Source organism: Notechis scutatus, chromosome 2, assembly GCF_049901735.1.
Source record: "Notechis scutatus isolate UNSWTSFEM ecotype Mainland chromosome 2, rNotScu1.2, whole genome shotgun sequence".
Classification (NCBI taxonomy): Eukaryota; Metazoa; Chordata; class Lepidosauria; order Squamata; family Elapidae; genus Notechis; species Notechis scutatus.
In genome coordinates, this window is record NC_142010.1 from 41,823,206 (window position 1) to 41,843,742 (window position 20,537).

Here is a 20,537-nt window from a genome sequence, read left to right on the forward strand (position 1 = left end):
TCTGCCATTAATAATTTTATTTATTTATTTTATGTATTTATTTTGTCAAGCAATAATAAGATAACAGGTATAAGTATAAACATAGTTATGAATACATGAAATGGATTCATATAAGAAAAAGAAAAGAAAAATAAATAAAAGAAACAATAGGACAGGGACGGTAATTAAATAGATTAAGTTGCCATGCTCACTAATACATTATTCTCACAACCGGCAGTCTTTAGACATTTCACCCCTCACGCAACTTTGTTTTTATTTATTTGACACCCATATTTTATCCTAGTAAATTTATACAGTATGAGAAAGAGTACTAATTTTTATCTACCTTGAATGCCCAAAGTATTTTAGTAGACAAAGTCCAGACCCTGACTTTGGAAGGCTCCAAAGAAGAGAAATGGATATGTAATCCTAAAGCAGTCACTTATGATGACTCCCATTGCAGATGTATGTCTTTCAATTCAAATAAATACATGTGTGAATCAGTCAAACAGATTTATTCAACTCAATAAATCAATAGTCTTGGTAGATAATCACTTAAATACGAGCCAGCAGTGTGCTGCAGCTGCCAAAAAAAGCCAACATACTCCTAAGGCTGCATTAACAGAGGAATAGAATCAAGATCATGTGAAGTGTTAGTATCACTTTATAATGCCTTGGTAAGACCACACTTGGCATATTGCATCCAGTTTTGGTCATCTTGGTGTAAAAAAGATATTGAGACTCTAAGAAAGTGAGAAGAGAAGAGCAACAAAGATGATTAGGGGACTGGAGGATAAAACATATGAAGAATGGTTGCAAGAATTGGGTATATCTAGTTTAATAAAAAGAAGGAAGGAAGGAAGGAAGGAAGGAAGGAAGGAAGGAAGGAAGGAAGGAAGGAAGGAAGGAAGGAAGGAAGGAAGGAAGGAAGGAAGGAAGGAAGGAAGGAAGATAGATAGATAGATAGATAGATAGATAGATAGATAGATAGATAGATAGATAGATAGATCGATCATAGCATCACATCGCATCGCATGGAATGACAGAAGTGGAAAGGGTCTTGGAGGTCTTTTAGTTTAACCCTTTACTCAGGATATAGAGAGAGAGATTGGACAACCATTTGTCTGAAATGCTATAAAGTTTCCTACTTGTGGGTTGGACTAGAAGATCTCCAAGGCCCCTTCCAAGTCTGTTATTCTGTTAACTTCATGCATGAATAAATCAGGCAGAGAAAGTAAAACACTGGTGAGCATTAGTACTAGGTCTTGTCACAACAGATGCCTCATTAGACAAGGGAAATATTTCCTAGTATGAAGCATTGGCAAGTATCCTGAAGGGAGCATGGTGGCTTAGGAAAGTCTCTGATAAAGGTAAATGAAAAAAAAGTTGCATTAATGAAAAATTAAATATCTATAAATTGAAGATATCTTTGCATGTATAGGACATTTGGAAAGAAGTGTCTACATTTGGATAGTGCTCACATTTATTAGACTTACACATCTGCATTAAGACAAAGTGTCTGTTTCAGAAAATGCAAATTAACACAAGTACTTTAAATTCTAATCTCAAGTTGATACATAAACTATAACATAAAAATAGAAGCTATTACAAAAGAAATTCTTGACAGAAGCCTTAATTACAGTAACAAAGCATTTTGCTTTTTTGTTTGTGCAATCTGGAAGAATTTGCATTTACTACTTCAGAAGAATGTATTGATTGATTTTATACCCCGCCTTAATTATCTTTATAAATGATTCAAGTAGCAAACCCACACAATACTCCTTCCTCTTCTTATTCTCCCCAAATCAACAACTCAGTGAGGTGACCTGGGCAGAGGGAGAATGAAGTGAGGTGACCTGGGCTGAGAGAGAATGACTGTCACAAAACTAAGGTGCTTTGGAGGTCTAAACAACCAACACAAAATAAGCAGTTTTCCATTCCATACCTAATTAAACAAGCAATCCTATTTTGCCAGTTACTTAAGCTCGCTGTTTTGAAATGCCCCCATATATGGTTAATAGAATCTTGGAGAGAAAAGACTCTTATTTTACTGAACAAATTTGGCAATGGTTTATTTCATCATGTTTTACTGAGTAAACCACAACTGACTGAGTTTCCAAAGCAAGCACACAAACCGAAACTGTACCATTCAAATCTGAGAGAAGTGTGTGAAAACAATCACATGCATTTTGAGCCAGAGAAGGCTGTTTGCCAAAACAAACCAAAGGCCTATCTAAAGCAACCTCATGCAGCTTTCCACAATGATTAACCATCTGCCTCCTGGAAAACCCACAAAGATATGTGGACAGATTATGGCAATCTTTCTAAACTGGTTGCTCTGCATCTTACATTGAATGTGTTGTTTGAGGCTATGAATTGGAGTTCTAAAGTAAATTAGCTTGAAACAGAAGAATGAAGCCTCTTTCAAATTTAGCCCTTGGAAGAAACAGGGGCAGGAAGATCTTTTCAGAGAGTCAATCATTCCATTTTACAGGCAGGTTTTTTTTTTTTTGTTTGTTTTTTGAGAGAGAAGAGGGCTTCCAGATCTAACAAGGACTCAAGAATTGTATGCCACCCAGAGACACTTGATTGAATTGGGTGGTTACAGAAATTGAAAAAATACATCAATGAAAAGTAGATAGAAAAGTAGATAGAAAGCCCACAATAACATTGGTCAGCTGAGATTTTTTTTCTTTCCACCATGATGAAAAGTTGACATGGAGAATTAATGGAGCCAGTGGGCCACTGCAAAATTAAAGCTTAAGCCAAGTAAGAGAGCTGGCAAACACAAACTCTTGCCTCCAGAATCATACTAGTTTCCATGCAAATTGAGGCATTAGAAACACAGCATTTGCAACTGCTCTAAGAATGGCAACAGCACAATTGTCAGGACAGTAAATCAGCAGCAGGAGATACTCACCTGGCTGTATGTTTCATCTGCAGAATGATTAATTTCCCACCAATCTGATGTCCACTCCCAGGCATTTCCCACAATGTTGTACAAGCCATAACCATTTGGAGGAAATGCTGTTACCTGCCTCAGAAAAAAAAAGTGGTCAACAGTGCAGAAAAATTAGATTATTTATCCTGTAAGTAACCAATGAATTTACTGAATGGGAAAGAAGAATTCATCTGTACAATATTGATTTGCAGTTTTTTTTTGTTCTTAATGATCACGATGATCTAGGTTACAATTTTCTCATTACTAGGAAAAAAACATCTTTCCTTAACATATTCCCTAAATTCTCATGTTTTACAGAAAGACCCCTTGCCCAGATCTTTAGGTACTCTGGCCACAGAAGAATATCTAGTTGTCCATTTGAGCAATTTTGATATATAATCCGTTTTTTAAATGTCATTTTGCTTCAGCTCTGATGCATCAACATTATTTGATGTGTCCTTCATTGTTGCAGCTCGATAACCCTGCTGAAGGATATGTTTCCTTAGTAAGTGCCAACTCTCTTTTGCTGCCAATAATAATAATACTAAGGAAAATAGGTGGATGTGGAATGTTTATCCAACAGTTAAAGAAGAAAAAGGGGCATTGGAAGAATATCTGAAGATAGTGAAGAAGATGCAATGAAACTAGTATATCAGGAAGGCTAGTATATCAATGAGGCTAGTATATCAGAAATACTAGAGAACCAAACTACAAGAAAGTTCAAATGAAGAGAAGAAAAGAGACATGGCAAGGTCAAGATTTATATGCCCAATACATGGAAAAGCTAGCAGGCAAAGCAGATAACAACAAACTCAGCAATGGATAAGAGCAGGAAAGTTGAAGAAGGAGGTGTAAGATATAATTCTGGCTGCACAAGACCAAGCTTTAAGAACAAATGCATACAAATCCAGAATTGAGAAGACAGCCACAGAGAGCAAATGCTGCCTCTGCAAAGAAGCTAAAGAAACAGTGGACCACCTAGTTACCTGCTGCAAGAAGATCATACAAATAGACAACAACTGCATGACAACGCAGCAACAGTGGTACACTGGAATATTTGCAAGAAATATCATTTGTGGTAGAACCACAAAATAAAGAAAGTGATAGAAAATGAAGGACCTAAGTGCTCTTGCACTTTAGAATTCAAACAGACAATCACCTGCCACACAATACCCCAGACTTAACCAATGCTAATAAGAAAGACAAAAGTCTGAATAGTAGATGTGGCAATACCTGTAGACAGCAAAGTAAAAGAGAAAGAACTGGAGAAAATAACAAAAAATAAAGACCTGCAAATAAATACTGTGGCAAAAGAAAGCAAAAATAATACCAGTAATAGTAAGTGCCTTGGGTAGAAAACCAAAACACCTGGAGCACCACTTGAACACCATTGGTATTGACAAAATCACCCATCATCTGCAAAAAAACCTGCTTTACTTGGAACAGTTTACAATTTGCAGTGATACCTGTAACACCATCAAACAACAACATGTGCCTATTTCACGTCCTTGGGAAGGACTCAGCTGGTAACCAAACCTAATCAAAGCAACTGGTTGACTGAGAGCAACCACAAAAAGAATATACACTAAACGTATATGGTGCCAGACTATCAGCAACTCTGGCCAATTGACACAGTTGTTACAAACATTTTAAAATACGGAACAATATCAATAGGTTACCTTTTACTGCATGAATAGAAGTTTCCTATCCAATTCTCAAAAATACACAGTCATGCACAGGAAATCGTTTGTGAGAATTTATGTTAGGCCTGGATCAATAATGGAGGAGGCAAAGCAATCCATTTGAAACAAAACAGCACTTTGATCTTTTCTTTGGTAGGCGATAATCAAAATACATCAGTATTAAGGACCAAAACAACTCATTCTCATTACATGTGCAGGTATGACAGTTCAGTTATAAATTGCCTTTTTTCTGACCCTGACATTTGTGATTAGAGAACGGCTTGTTACAAGAGAAAAGTGCACTACAAAGCTCTCTATCCAGCAGACATAGGAGAGAAATGCCAGATGTACCTCATTAACTTTTTTTCCTACAAATTAATAGGGGTGAGGTTGCAATCAATACATAGAGTCAGCAGCTCCGCTCTCTCTGCCTGTTCTCTATTTTTCACCAGAAGAAAATTAAAAAGTTTCTCAACCTTCCCTCCCCTTCCCTTTATCCTTAGGCTTAATGGCAGGGGATCATTTCTTAGTGATTCTTCTTTACCAGTTCAAAACTGGTGATTGTTGAAAATATCTTACATAGTGACAATGTAAATTACTACACTTTTGAAAGTAACTCTTTCTTTATGGTTGATATTTATACTAACCATAGATAATGGAATAGCCAGAGCTGGAATAGATCACACCAGAAAGGATAAGTGATGGGAACTTTTGTAGAGACTTTGGAGGCGTACACAAGATTTGGGGGCACACTCTGAGATCTCAGATGATATCCCCTTCCCCAGGTAACTATATCTGGGCTCCAAATATCCAGAAGCCTGCTAGATAACAGCAAAAGATGCTTCACACTAATTTTTTGCCTAACCTCTGGTTGATTTATTGTTGCCAGGAAAACTACAAGGATGTGTCCATAAATTTATCAAGAATCAAGCTTAATTTAAGTGGAATCTAATTTAAATGTTGTATTTGAACTAAGGTCTATTACTGCTTACCTACTCTCTACTCACAGCAAGACATGTCAGAATTAAATAAAAATATATCTTGTTGAACATAAGCTTTTTCTGTTTTTTAATGGGAAACTCTAATTTCTGTACCATGGAATTATGTTATTTGGGCTCTCCTTTTTACTTATAGTCACAATGCTTTATGGAAGGATGTTGACTAAAGGCCATTTGCTAGGAGTCTAATGGGCTTCCTTGGCCACCATGAGAACAGATGGATGGACAAGGACAGAGATCCAATCCAGCAGGAATTGTTCATATTAGAAAAATTATTTCTATTATAACAGCTAGATACAAAGTAAAATCATGAATTATTTTTCATTGACCGTCATCTCTTAACCTCTTTGTATCCTTGTTAAATTATTGAGTGCACCAATGTTTTAATGGTGTAGTTAGATGATTTTACACTCTAATAAATGAAGCAGGCTATCTCTTGGGATGCACAAGCTTTTACAGTTCAAAACAACTTGATTTAAAACGCTATCCCTGTGTTAACTTCCTTCAGATTTTCCTGACCTGTTTGTCTACAGATTATCCAAGCACTGTGCGAGAAGAAATATTTCTCTTATATAAAGTGTGCCCATTACCATTTTGTAGGATCCTTGCACCTTTTGTTTTAAATTGCTTTAAGGTTCCTAACTTAGGGGTAGCACTATTATATGCTTCCATACAAAATTACTCTGGCCCATAGGGAGGGTAAATGATCCACATTTCCCTTCATTTTAAAAGATACTTTGTACAAAACCACCATAATTCACCTGTCATTTCTTAGGCCTCATTCCCTAGAAAGGACAACTATGCCTGCAAATGGCATCCAATTTTCTCAAATGGTCAATAGTGATTGCATTGAAGTCAAAAAGAACCACAAAAAGCTTTTTTTGGGAGAGGGAGAGACAAAATTCTGCTGCAGACCCAACATAAAATGGCCATAGCTGTCACAAGCCTATTTTCCCAAATGGGATCCATCTTTACTGATATACCTGATGATTTACATATACCTGGCTCAACTGAGAGAGGGATGTTGGACACCTAGTGGACAATCACTTAAATATGATCCAGCAGTGTGCTGCAGCTGCCAGAAAAACCAACAGAGTCCTAGGCTGCATTAACAGAGGGATAGAATCAAGATTATTTGAAGTGTTAGTACCACTTTGGCCTTGGGTAAGACCACACTTGGAATATTACATCCAATTCTGTTCACCATGATACAAAAAAGATGTTGAAACTCTAGAAAGAATACAGAGAAGAGCAATGAGGTTGATTAAGGGACTAGAGCCTAAAACATATGAAGAACACTTGAAGGAATTGAGTAAGTCTAGTTGAATGAAAAGAAGAACTAGGAGTGACACGATACCAGTGTTCCAATATTTGAGGGGCTGCCACAAAGAGGTCAACCTAGTCTCCAAAGCAGCTGAAGGCAGGACAAGAAGCAATGGATGGAAACTAATCAAGGAGACCATCAACCTAGAACTAAGGAGAAATTTGCTGACAGTTAGAACAATTAATCAGTGGAATGCCTTGCCTCCAGAAATTGTGAGTGCTCCAACACTGGAGGTTTTTAAAATGAGATTGGACAACCATTGCCTGAAATGGTGTAGGGTTTCCTACTTGAGCAGGAGGTTGAACTAGAACACCTCCAAGGTCCCTTCAATTCTGTTATCGTATCACTAACTTACAGGTGCGGTGCCTTTGTAGCCATCTTCCTCTGTATTGCTTCTAGGGAATTCTCCCTGCCAAATATTTGCATAGTGCTGACCATTTGGATGAAGTTTGTTTCCCCATGGGAAAAGTCTGTCAAAAGAAGCATAGACAAAAGTTAAGGAAGGCAGTTGTGCAATTGTACTGTTTAATCATATTACTATAAAAAAAGACTACTATTAAAAAATCGTTAGCTAATGGCATATTAGGGGAGGGAGGGAGAGAGAGAGAAAAAGAGAGAGAAACAGAAAGATAAAGAAAGAACGGACACCCCCCCCCCCTTAAATGTAAATATTGGCAGCTTGCATTAATAATACAATGAACTCACTATCATTGACCTGGATTAACTTAACTTCTAGGGAGAAAGTGATTGTTTAGTTTACAGACTAGGTAAAAGATACACAGTAGTTTCTTTGCTTAATTCATTTTTCTGGAAAATTAGATAATAATGATGAGAACCTGTTTTCAAGACCTCCCCGACAGCTATATTCCCATTCAGCTTCAGTTGGTAACCGTTTTCCTGCCCAACTGCAAAAGGCCACAGCATCATTCCAAGAAACATGAAGAACTGGATGATCCAGCCTGAGAGATAAACAGACAAAGCCAATGGTACAGCAAGGAAAGCAAAAGAGGGCTGGCCACTTTTTAAGATTCTGCAAAAGGGTTAGAATATGTTACCAAACCACAGAATTGTTTGACACAACAAGCGCTGGTAACAAAACCAATAAAGGCAAAACACTGATGCTTACCCTCAGTAGAGTTAGTTTCAATCTAATTAATGGATACAACTTTAAAAAACAAAAATCAGACATAGCAAAAGGTAAAGCAGTTCAGCTTACAAAGGTTGTGGAAAAAGAAAATGGGAATAACAAATGAAAGGGTAGTATTAATCAGGGGTAGCTACCGGTTCTGTACACTTCTGTAGAACCAGTTGCTCTGAAAAGCAGCAAACAGATTCTATGGTTGTATGTCTGCTGCTCTTTTGGCCCACCCACCCGCCCGGGCTCTTACCTGACCTTTATTTCCTGCTTTTTCAACCGCAGCTGCTTTGCGCAACACAGCTGCGGTTGAAAAAGCAGGAAAAGGGGGCTTTTCCAACCGCTACAAACTTGCAAGCAGCGCTGCTCAGCTGTCCGGGCAGCTCAGCAGGTCGTAAATTGCACTTGTGCGACTCATGCATGTGTGCGTGATGCAGAGCAACAGAACTGGCAGTTATACCGGTCGGATCCCATCCCTGGTATTAATTGTATGCTTCTGAAAGGAAAATGGAATAAATTGGCTACCAAATGTCATGTGTTAGCAGTACACATGATGCTTTTAATTGTCTGATTCAGGCCTTTGAGAAGCCTGCTTACTTCTTGCCTCCAAATGTCATGGATGCTCTAACACTGAAGTGTTTTTTTTTTTTTTTTAAAGAGATTGAGCACATTTGTCTGAAATGGTATAGGGTTTCTTGGTCGAGCATGGGTTTGGACTAGAAGACCTCCAAGACCTCTTTCAACTCTGTTTTTCTGTTATTCTTTTGCACAACATCACAACTAAAACTGCTTTTGAAAAATGGCGTACACATTGCAAATAAAACTAGTGTGTTGTGAGAAGCATAGCTTCTGATCACTTTTCCAAACCAGACCAGTACTGTGTTATATTTCAATATATAGCATAACATATGAACCTGTCACCCTTTCTCTAGCTAATCAAGGACATATAATCCCTTTTCAATCCAGTTAATATTAGGAGGAAGGGAATACACCCCAGCAGAGAGTCCAAGTATATAGGCAGAGGATTTATTCTATATGTCTCTATGAATGTGCCAATATGCTCTTACGTAACTTGGATGACAATGGTTTTGAACAACAAATCATAAAAATAACTCAGAACTTTTTTAGCATTTCATTATCTGAAAATAAAGCACACTGACATATACATGTTCAAAGACGCATACTTTTGGTCAGCAACAAATATTAAATCAAAGATGATATAAAACAAATATCAACTTCTGGTCTTTGAAAGAGAGCAACATGTTTATTTATTTTTTCTCTTGTGAAATACCAGTGCTTTTATTTGAGTATAGAGAATGTTATCATACTATCTATTGGACCGGATGGAATATATGCCTACTTCTTAAAAAAGCTATCCACTGCCATAGCCAAACCTCTAAGCATAATCTTTGAAAAATCTTTCAGGACCAGCTCCTTGCCTAACCTATGGTCACAAGCCACAGTCATCCCCATCTTCAAAAAGGGAGACCCAAGCCTAGTTGAAAATTACAGACCAATCTCCTTATGCTGCGTCACCTGTAAAGTCATGGAATCAATTATTAACCAATCCATCATCCTCCACTTAGAGACAAACAACCTACTCTCCAATAAACAATTTGGTTTCAGAAAAAAACTATCCTGTAATCTGCAACTCTTACACTGCAAAAACATATGGACGACAGAACTCGACCAGGGCAAAGCAATAGACGCAATCTACATAGACTTCTGTAAAGCCTTTGATTCAGTGGTACACGACAAACTACTCCTAAAAAAATAAAATCCTATGGTATCTCTGGACAACTGAATAACTGGATAGAAGCATTCCTGGCAAACAGACAACAAATGGTCAAAATTGGGAGCGTCCTATCAAATTCTGTACCTGTCAATAGTGGTGTCCCCAAGGCAGTGTTCTAGGACCAACTCTCTTCATACTCTACATAAATGACCTCTGTGATCATATTAAGAGCAATTGCGTTCTTTTCGCTGATGATGTAAAGCTGTTCAATACCACAGACAATACTGCTACCCTACAAAAAGATCTTGACTATGTATCAGAATGGTCAAACAAATGGCAACTTCAAATCTCAACAAATAAATGCTCTGTCTTACATATTGGCAAAAAAAATCAGAAAATAAAATACAAGCTGAATAGTCAAGATCTTGTTGATGACCCAAGCTCTGTAAAGGACCTTGGAATACTCACCTCTAATGATCTAAGTGCTAGAGCCCACTGCAACTACATAGCCAAAAAGGCATTAAGAGTTGTTAACCTAATCCTACGTAGCTTTTTCTCTGGTAATATCACACTACTAACCAGAGCATACAAAACATTTGCTAGACCAATACTCGAATACAGTTCATCAGTCTGGAACCCACATTACGTATCTGATATTAGCACAATTGAGAAAGTCCAGAAATATTTCACAAGAAGAGTTCTCCACTCCTCTACTCGTTGTAGAATACCTTATGCCACCAGACTTGAAATTCTAGAACTAGAAAACCTTGAATTACGCCGTCTTCGGTCTGATTTAAGCATGGTATATAAAATCATACATTGCAATGTCCTACCTGTCAATGAATACTTCAGCTTCAACCATAACAACACAAGAGCACACAATAGATACAAACTCAAAGTTAACCGCACCAAACTTGATTGCAGGAAATACGACTTCAGCAATAGAGTGGTCAATGTCTGGAATACTCTACCCGACTCTGTAGTTTCTTCCCCAAACCCCAAAAACTTTAACCTTAGACTTTCTACTATTGACCTCACCCCTTTCCTAAGAGGTCTGTAGGGGGCGTGCATAAGCACACCAACGTGCCTACCGTCCCTGTCCTATTGTTTCTCTTATTCTTCTTTTATTTTTCTTATATGTACCCATTTCATGTATTCACAACTATGTATACACTTATAATTATCTTGTAAACAATTGGCAAATCAAATAAATAAATAAAAATAAAAATAAATAAAGCATGGGCAAATATGGCCAAATCACATGTAGTTTGCTTGTGGCAGAGCTAGTCCTACCCAAATCATTAAACGAAGTGCCGCATGCTAATATCTCATAGGACAGATAGCAATTGTATTTTCATAGTCAAACCTAGCAACGTGTATTTTACAAGGACAATGTAACCTAACATTTTTCCATTAGGCAACTCTGAGGCCCGATGGGTCGTTTTCATGATTTCTCCTGTTTTATAGCATAGCAATAGCTTTTCCTTGTTGTTTTATGATGTATCTCTATTTACATTGAAACCTAGGTTTTCTACTCACAGGATACTCAAAACTGAACTACTATATGCCAATAAAAATCACTAAAATTATTCGAATGGACCTTAGCAAAAAGTCCACGAAGAGTTTCCACTCACTAAATGTTGTCTTCTCTCTAATCAAACAAGTAAACTGCCATTTCTGCAATTTTTGTCATCTTCACGAACCATTCCTCCGTTGTGGGAACTTCAGAAGCTCTTCATGTTTGTGCTTATAGCAGGCTTGCTGCAAACAGTTCTTTAAAATCTTAAAGAAAGCTATCAAATCTCCACATAGCATTATCTTCTCTAGGCTAAACATATCCTACTCAACTAATTGTTCTTCATATGTTTTTCTTTCTAAACTCCTTATCATCCTAGATGCTCTTTTCTGAATGTATTCTAATTTATCACTATCCATCCTATAATGGATTGCTTAGAATCAGACACAATATACTAGGGTTCAGTCTATTGCTAATCTTAGTCAATGAAGAGATTATTCTGCCTATTAAATCTTGACAGGAGTATAGGTGAGTAGGTAGATTACTACATTTTGGACAGTCTTCAGTTGTTGGGGCTGTTGCAAGGGCTTCTCTGTCTTACAATTTATTACTGTATCTCTAAATGAGACTGCAGACTATTATTAGAGTGCTGCAAGCAGTCTTTATTCGGTTCTCATTTAAGCTATTAAAAGGAAGTGATACTGAGAAAGCTTTTCATAAATTATATTCATAATGTAATTCATTAATAAGAAATGAACATCAGGCTCACATAGGGTTTAGGGCGTGGCCTTGGAATCAGGGGGAAAAGAAGGTAAGGTAAGGATAAGGAAAAAGGATATGAGTTAATGTTGAACTTGGATGAAGTAGTAATTCTGATTATATGGCATTGGTTTCTTGGTCTAGTAGTCTATCTTGTTGGACTGACACATATACCATTCTTACCCATCATTTAACCTTGTCTCTTTTTGTCTTAGTTCCAGTGTTTGATTCTGATCAGTCTAAAGTGCATTTGTCCACTACCTCCAAAAGAGACACCTACAGTTTAATGTTTTATTTGATCCCATTTAAGCAACACATTACACAGAATATCTATCTATCTATCTATCTATCTATCTATCTATCTATCTATCTATCTATCTATCTATCTATCTATCTATCTATCTATCTATCTTTTCTCCCACGTAAAATTGGAAGTATCTAGGCAACATTTCGATGAAGTCTCATTCATCATCTTCAGGATTGTGTCTTCGGCTCTGTGCACTCTGAGAAGCACAGAGCCGAAGACACAATCCTGAAGATGATGAATGAGACTTCATCGAAACGCTGCCTAGATACTTCCAATTTTACGTGGGAGAAAACCCAAATAACCAAAGATCCACATATATATATATATATATATATATATATATATATATATATATATATATATATATATATATGTGTGTGTGTGTGTGTGTGTGTGTGTGTGTGTGTGTGTGTGTGTGTGTGTGTGTGTTTTTTATGTCTCACCTATGTTCACAGGTGAGAATACAAAGTTCCAGAGTTCAAAATATTCAAACAAGAACAAAACCAGACTCAAAAGGGTAAACAGTACTGTTTTCCAGTCCTTGGCAGACTTCCCGGAATCTGTCTGGCAATTCAGAATTGTCCATAAATCACAAAGGCCGCTCCAAACGTATCCTTTCGACTCATCAAACACTTTGCTTCCAAGCAAAGATTGAGAGTCAGCACGCCTCCTTAAATCACCTGGATGGGCGTGTCAGTCTCTCTAATCAATGTCTGGCTTGACGCCTCCCTTCAGATTGACGTTTCAATCTTCTCCTAGTTCTAGCGTCAAGCCAAGATCTGTCAGTTTCCTCACTAGAAGCCTCTGGCTCATTTTGTGGATCAGTTGCTGGCATGAGCGAAGTCGAAGGTTCTGGGGAGGATTGTCTCTCCGACAATCTCTCATCCTCCTGGCTCACATCTGTGTCCTCTGATAATTCAGACTCCACATTCACAGCAGGCTCCAACCTTCCATCTTCAGAGTCATCAGAGTCAAAACTCCCAGCAGGATCGGGTATTTTCCCACGTCGTTGTAGTTGTGCTTTTAAAGTTGTAGCAACGTTTCGGCAGAATCTCATCTGCCATCATCAGGCTTCTGTATTGTGTTCATCTGTGAGTCAGACTTTTACAGTGGTTTCAGATTTAAATTTGGGGCAGCCTATTGCTGTGCCCGAATGGTTTTTTCTTCATCCTGATTGGTTGGGAGTCTTGGTCTGTGTTTATTGGTCTTGGAGTTTGCTGTGTTCTGCTTGATTGGTGTTTCTAATATCTTCTGTCTGTTTTTTGGCTCTTTTTGTATCTTGATTGGCTGGCAACATTGTGTTACTTTATTGGAGGCCTTTAGTGCAGCTTGGCTCCGGGTAAATGGACGGCTATCATTAGTTAGGAAGCTAGGTTTCATCTGGGTGCCTGGTTGGGGTATGTTTGAGCTGGAGGTATCAGGGGGGATCTGTTTGTGCCCAGGTGTTTGCCTGGCTTGTGGTGTGGAGAATTTTTTGTTTGTGAGTGCAGGCTTCCAAATGATTGACAGTCTGGTGGAATCATCTCTTCTATTCATGCTTTCTGGTCTTTTTTCAATCTCTATGGCTTCTCTGATGATTCTGTGGCTGGGGTTTTCTATAGTGGCTAGGGTTTTGGTGCCATTGAAGTTGATGCTATGACCTGTGGCTTCCATGTGTTGGACTAGTGAGGAAGTGTGTTCCAGCTTTTTTACTGCATTTCTGTGTTTTGGCTGACTAGGTTAAATTGTAAAAGCAACAACTAAAGTACCCTGGAATTTAAACTTACAAAAAATAACATCGCTCCCAAAGAAGAGTCGGAAGCAGTGAAGGGAAGTGAAAAGGGAAAGGTTTGGCTTTTTCTTCTTCTTCTCTCTCCTTCCCTATACTGACAACTAAGAGACTTTAATAAGAAATCGGAAAAATCCGCTTTGACATCAATAGGCAATTAAGCTGAAAATAAAACAAAATGCCAAAGGGATAATAAAGATTTCTGGACATTAAAAATTTTCTTTTTCATAAGCAGGAAGGGAGAGAAAAAGAATAAGGGCAGGATCTGGAAGAGGGAGGAGACTGCCTGGAATTAAAAAGAATCTACAGTAAAACTTCAACAAGACTTCTAAAAGATACATTTTAACTGAAACTTTGTAACTAAACAGTAACCCCAAGAAGAGAAAGTGTTTTTTTGTAATGCCTGTACTAATCTTTCTCACGTCTCTCCAAAGTTCTGCCTCTCACAACCTTCTTTCCCATCTGCCTTCTCCAAGCCCTGAACCTGAGCCCCTTGTTTCATCCCCACGTTGTATGAAATGAGAATTCTTTGCTCTAAGCACAGTAGAAGATAGCCCCTTCTTCTTGAGTGTCCTCATTTCAGAACGCTAGTCTGGGACACTTAGATTAATAAGTAGGTGTCATGATCTAGATCAGGAAGATAAACTTTCACACGGCATTAAGGTTAAAGAGAGCAGATATCTAGAACACTTATTTAGAACTGATTTTGACCTTTCTTTCTTTCCCCTTTAATTCCCTGATGACAATGGATGCTTCTATTTTTGCAATCAGTTCATTTTCATTCTTTCCCATTGGAGACTAAGTAAGAGAAGTACATTGAAGATGATATTATCATGATATGGTTCTTGTCATAAAAGATTTTTTGAAAAAGAAAAAAAGCCAAATGCTTTTACCAGCCCTGAGGGGGAAGAGACTGATTAATACTATGTAATGAAGGCCATTTCACGGCTTATAGTTTTCTCCAAAATAAATCCAGGAAAAATAAGGACCTCATATTAAAACTTTTGCTTTATTTTAATAAAAAGAGGTACAGGGTGGGGTACTGAATGTGGGGAGCAAATCTATTTGCATAAATGAATGCACATGTTTCTAACCTTTCAACCTTTTAAAATTTTCTTTATAAAATAATTCTAGTTATATCCTGTGGTTTTCTGTAGTTTGATTAATATAAATGAAATCTAATTTATACTTGAGATGTGATAATATAATTCACTAGAAATAAAGTATATACCAATAGCTAACTTAAAATTTCAATGAAAAGCGAAAATACAGCCTTCCCAAAATTTGAATACAGGTGTTCCTTGGGTTTATGACCACTTTTTCAGTGACTGTTCAAATTTGTGATGGGGATAATTATAACCAGTCCTTGAGTTTTGGCTGTCACAGTGTCCCTACAATCACATGATCCAGACACTCAGTGCCTGCCTTCAATTATGATGTCACAGCATGTCATAGCAAGTCATCTTTGATTTCCAACATTCACTGCAGCCAAAGGGAAAGACAGCAAGAACTTGGAAACTGCAATCACATGAGGTCCTTGCTTAATGACACATGCAGTCCTTGCCTAACAGCAGCAATTGGGACTGCAGGAACTGTGGTCACTGAGTGGTGCAATCATGTGATGTCATGCTTTACAATCAATATCGTAAATCAAGGACTACCTGTACCCTTGCAACCTTCATAATCAATACATGCATATGTTTTGTATTTATTTACTGAAACTGTAATGAGAAGCAAGCAAAACCACAATTATCAGATACAGGACAGATAGGTATGAGTAGATACATTTACATATGAATACCTCTTCCAACACCAAAACATTCATCTTCTTAGTGATTAGCAAGTTATAGGACCTCCCCTCCCTCATATAAAAGGTACCAAGGGGATGTAGCATATCTCAAGAAACCAATGACCTTTGAAACATCAGCTGGTACTTGTTGCAGCCAATGGTAAGCTTTGGGATTGTCATAGAATAACAGAGTTGGAAGGGACCTTGGAGGTCTTCTAATCCTGCTCAAATAGGAGACCCTTTACCATTTCAGAAAATGACTGTCCAGTCTCTTCTTAAAAGCCTCCAGTGATGGAGCATGCACAATTTCTGAAGGCAAGCCATTTAACTGGTTAATTGTTTTCCCCATTAGGACATTTCTCCTTAGTTTCAGATTGCTTCTCGCCTTAGTTTCCATCCATTATTTCTTGTCTTGCCTTCTGGTGCTTTGCAAAATAGGTTGACCTCCCTCATCTTTGTGGCAGCCCCTGAAATACTGAAACACTTCTATCATTCTCCCCTAATCATTCTATAGGGGGAGGCTAAAGAATAGACTAGACATAGCTAATTCCTGCAACTGTTCTTCATATGTTCTAGCCTCCGGTCCTCTAAGCATTCTTGTTGACCTTCTCTGCACTCTTTTAGAATCTCAACATCTTTTTTACATTGTGGTACCAAAATTGAATGCAATATTCCAAGTGTGGTCTTACTAAGGCTTTATAAAGCAGTATTAATACTTCACGTGATATTGATTCCAACCCTCTATTAATGCAGTTTAGGATTGTGTTGGCAATCTAACAAGAAATTCTAACAAGAAATCTCCCCCACCCCCAAATAAAATCTGATTTAGATAGGTTCCTTTATTCTGACAACACCAACTTGTTTGTGTTTATTTGTCTAGTGATGTTTAGTTCAGTGTATTAAAGTATCTCTCAGTGACTTTGGTACATTTTCAGTAAAATACCAGTAGAAACTAAATACTGTTTGGGGCTCACCTCTTTAAGATATGAGAATCAGGGCCTTCTGGGTGCTTCCAATTGGCTCCTTTAACTGGTAGCCACCAAGGAGCAATTGCAACCTAAAAAACAGGCAAAGAAAATATTGGCGTTCTTCTGAAGGCCTACCCATCCAGCTAATTATATCAGGCAGCTGCCATTAGCAATAAGAAAACAGAGACAAGACACATATGACTCAGTGCTTTCAGTGATGGTATTTGAATGATCATATGTCCATTTAAATAAACATTTGCTGTATATCCAGGTTTTTGTCAGTGTAAGCAATTTAACCAAAATCAACTAAAATGACCACCAACCCCCCACTTCAAATTAACCATAGTTTCAATGTTATCCAAATTAGGAAAGGGTAATTATTTGCTTCGGAAAAAGCCAGTATCTTAACATAATTTCAAACAGTAGTTCAAATCTTTCATAGATGAAATTCAGCTTTCCAATTTAGAATCAGTTATGAAATCAATTTCTTTATGCTATTTGATATCAGTGATTATATCTTTACAGGTTGTTCTTGAGTTACAATCATTAGCTTAGCAAATGTTCAAAATTAAAAGTGCACTGGAAAAAGTGACTTATAACCAGTCCTCACTGGTATGACTGTTGCAGCATCCCCCCAGTCACGTGATCAAAATTTGGGGCACTTGGCAAACAGCATGTATTTAGAATGGCTGCAGTATTCCAAAGTCATGTGATGACCATTTGCAACCTTCCCAGCCAGCTTTCAACAAGCAAAGTCAGTGGAGACTGACTCTGAGGGAGAGGAAGAACAGGGAGTGGAAGTGTGGCTCTGAGGTTGTGGAGGAGGCTAGGGAAGGGCAGAGGCCAGCTGAGCAGTCAGAGGAGAACCCAGGCCCATCCCCTATCCACCCTAGGGCACACAGGGAGGAAAGGATAAGGGAGAGACATGGTCTACTTGGGAGGAGAGCGCCTTGATCCTCTTCATGGGCTTCAGGTGTGAGAACTGCATAAGAGTTTGGACCTGCGTTCTGGCAAACGCTGGAGACAAATCATGTTTTATTTTGGTTTGAGGTTATCTTGGTTGGCATCCTTCCAACAGACTGTGCCTTGTTATCTCCTTGAAATATTTATTTAAATATTTCTCCTGTTCAGTTGTGGAAATTTCATCATTGTAGTTTGTTTGGTTTTTATTTTCACCTCTATCTGCTCATTAAATTTGGACTGTATTGCTTTCTTTTGAAGACTATTTTTGAGTATGTTTTATCTCCAACTGATAATTATTGAACAGTGGAGCCAAGTTGGAGGCATTAAAGGACATTTATTTACATTTTGGATTTTATTATGTTTGTGTTACACTCTGGGACATCACAGTCAATGGGGAAGCAGGATTTCCTGGATAATGACCACGTGATTCACCTGCAGTGATTTGTTAACAACTGTGCCAAAAAAAGATCACAAAATTGGGTGTGACTCACTTAACAATCATCTTGCTTAGCAATAGACATTCCGGTCCCAATTGTGGTTGTAAGTCAATTGTGGACTACCTGTATGTTTTCTCACTAGTTTCTGTTGTGCCTACTGTGGTTAATGAGCATGGAGGTTCATGACCAAGTACCATAATCTAATAATCATTCATTTGGGAGCTTCCAAAATCAGTAATAGAGCATCTGAAGAAAACCATGTTCAGCACCAATGTGCATAGACACATATTCTAACTATTGTATATCAGCTTCAATTATCCTACAATTATCCTATCCTTTATGTGGACTGTCTGCTTGGGACTTGATAATATTAAGCAATCACAACAAAGACTTCAAAATGCAACAGTGTGGTTTCTTAGTTATTCAAAAACCACTCTGGTATTCAAAGAAAGATATGTTATTGGCATTAACATTTCAAGATTTTCTCTTCAGCTATGAAGGTTCAAAAACTGTATTAATTTTAAATAAGTAAATATCATAATTCTTTGGATCATCAGTTCCAAAGATCACAGGAAGAGAATATGATGTACTGTTTATACTCTGTGCTGCAATATAGAGAACTGGATATAATTTACTGTAAATAATAAAATCCTCACATAATCTATCCAAATGATTAATAGAAACCTGCTTCTAAACTTGCTTCTTGCTAAAGTGACTGTTATTTATTGACATCATCTATGTTTCAAGTTGCTTGTTCGAAAAATAAGATAAATGCTTAAATGTATACCTCTCAATTTTTTTTTCAAGAATGCTGAAAAGCTTTTAATTAGATTTTGTGCTAATTAGGGAAAAGATTAAAAACAAGATTATGTAACACACAACCCTTCTCTTACAATCAAGGAACTTAATTGCTTTTCTAATGCACAGCATTTTTAAAAGTCTCATGGTGTTACCTAAGAGCATACAGATGAGCTGAAAATTAACTTAAGCAGCATTATACATAGATAGAAAAAAAAATACTTATTTATGACATTTACTCCCTGTCTTCCACTCCAAAATGAAACCAGCTAGCCTTTCCCTACCACCGGTGAAATCTAGAATTTACTTCATGTAAGTTAAATACCCATTTGTGCAATTAATGACTTATATCAAGTGCTTGATGACCATATTTGAGAGATTGAATATATTCTTTAGCAATTGCCTTGATCCCTGATTTAACAAAAAAAAAAAAAAGCAGACCTGTGTACTAATTTTTCAAGATCATGTATCTTAGTAGCTGTACAGACATCAGAATTATCAGAATTGATCGATCTCTGAGGCCCTTGGTGCTCTCTGACCTTGGTGGTTTTCTTGCAGACATTGCACTACCCAAACTAGGTAACATCATCAGTGCTAGACTAGCATTAATGATGTTAACTAGTTTGGGTAATGAAACATCTGCAAGAAAAGTTCAGAGAGCACCAAGGACCCCTCCTTTCAACACCAAGCTACAAATATTCTCCTTTATTGATAGATCATATTTTATTTATTGATAGATAAATAAAATTTATTTATTTATTGATAGACCTTTGACATAATCCCATTATTTTTATTATCATTAAATCTTTAGCCAAACACAAAGCAGGGCGAACTCAAACTCTGCCAAGCATGTGTGTTTTTCATTAGCCACACAGAATCCAAATTTACTCTTTGGAAGAGTTACCAGATTTGGGCTGCAGAAATTCAGGTGACCAGAAGTTGACAGGTTACTGTTTTCTATATCTCTTTTCTGGCATCTACTAGATTCCTAAAACAAAGATCTGATACAGATATAATCTTTATAGAATGTTCACTTAGCACTTTCAAATTGAGAAGCAGAACTGTAGAAGTTCATTCAAGTTTTTGATTTCACTTTTGGCCTTCCCAAGTTTCACTAGGAAAGATTCCTGTTTGAACAACTGAATAGCTATATGGTCAAGTATCTGCTGTTATCAAGCAATCTTCCCTGTTGCTTTTTTAGAACATGAGATCCTTTTCCTGACATAATATAAAGTTGTCAAATAGACAAAATACAGTTGATGTTGCCTCCTCAATTTATTGTAAGTCCAACCAAAAGGAGAGATAAAAGGTATTGCTTTCTATAAAGTCAGAGATTCATCTAGCTAGCCTGTTAACTGTGGATTTTCTGGAGGAAAAAGAATTGGAAACAGCTGCATGCAAAGCATCTGCATGATTTCAAAGCTATTATTCCCTCTCC

At 37.4% G+C, this 20,537-nt stretch overlaps 1 protein-coding gene across 1 annotated transcript in view; it reads right to left on the reverse strand.

The window, feature by feature from the left end:
• The window catches only part of SUMF1 (sulfatase modifying factor 1), a 73,545-nt gene that overhangs the window by 10,332 nt on the left and 42,676 nt on the right, over positions 1–20,537 (reverse strand). Inside the window, exons 4-7 of the mRNA XM_087954607.1 lie at positions 16,908–16,990; positions 7,761–7,883; positions 7,280–7,394; positions 2,900–3,013 (exon numbers count right to left, since the gene is read on the reverse strand). Of these exons, the coding sequence (XP_087810733.1) occupies positions 2,900–3,013; positions 7,280–7,394; positions 7,761–7,883; positions 16,908–16,990 (435 nt within the window). The remainder of the gene's footprint in view (positions 1–2,899; positions 3,014–7,279; positions 7,395–7,760; positions 7,884–16,907; positions 16,991–20,537) is intronic.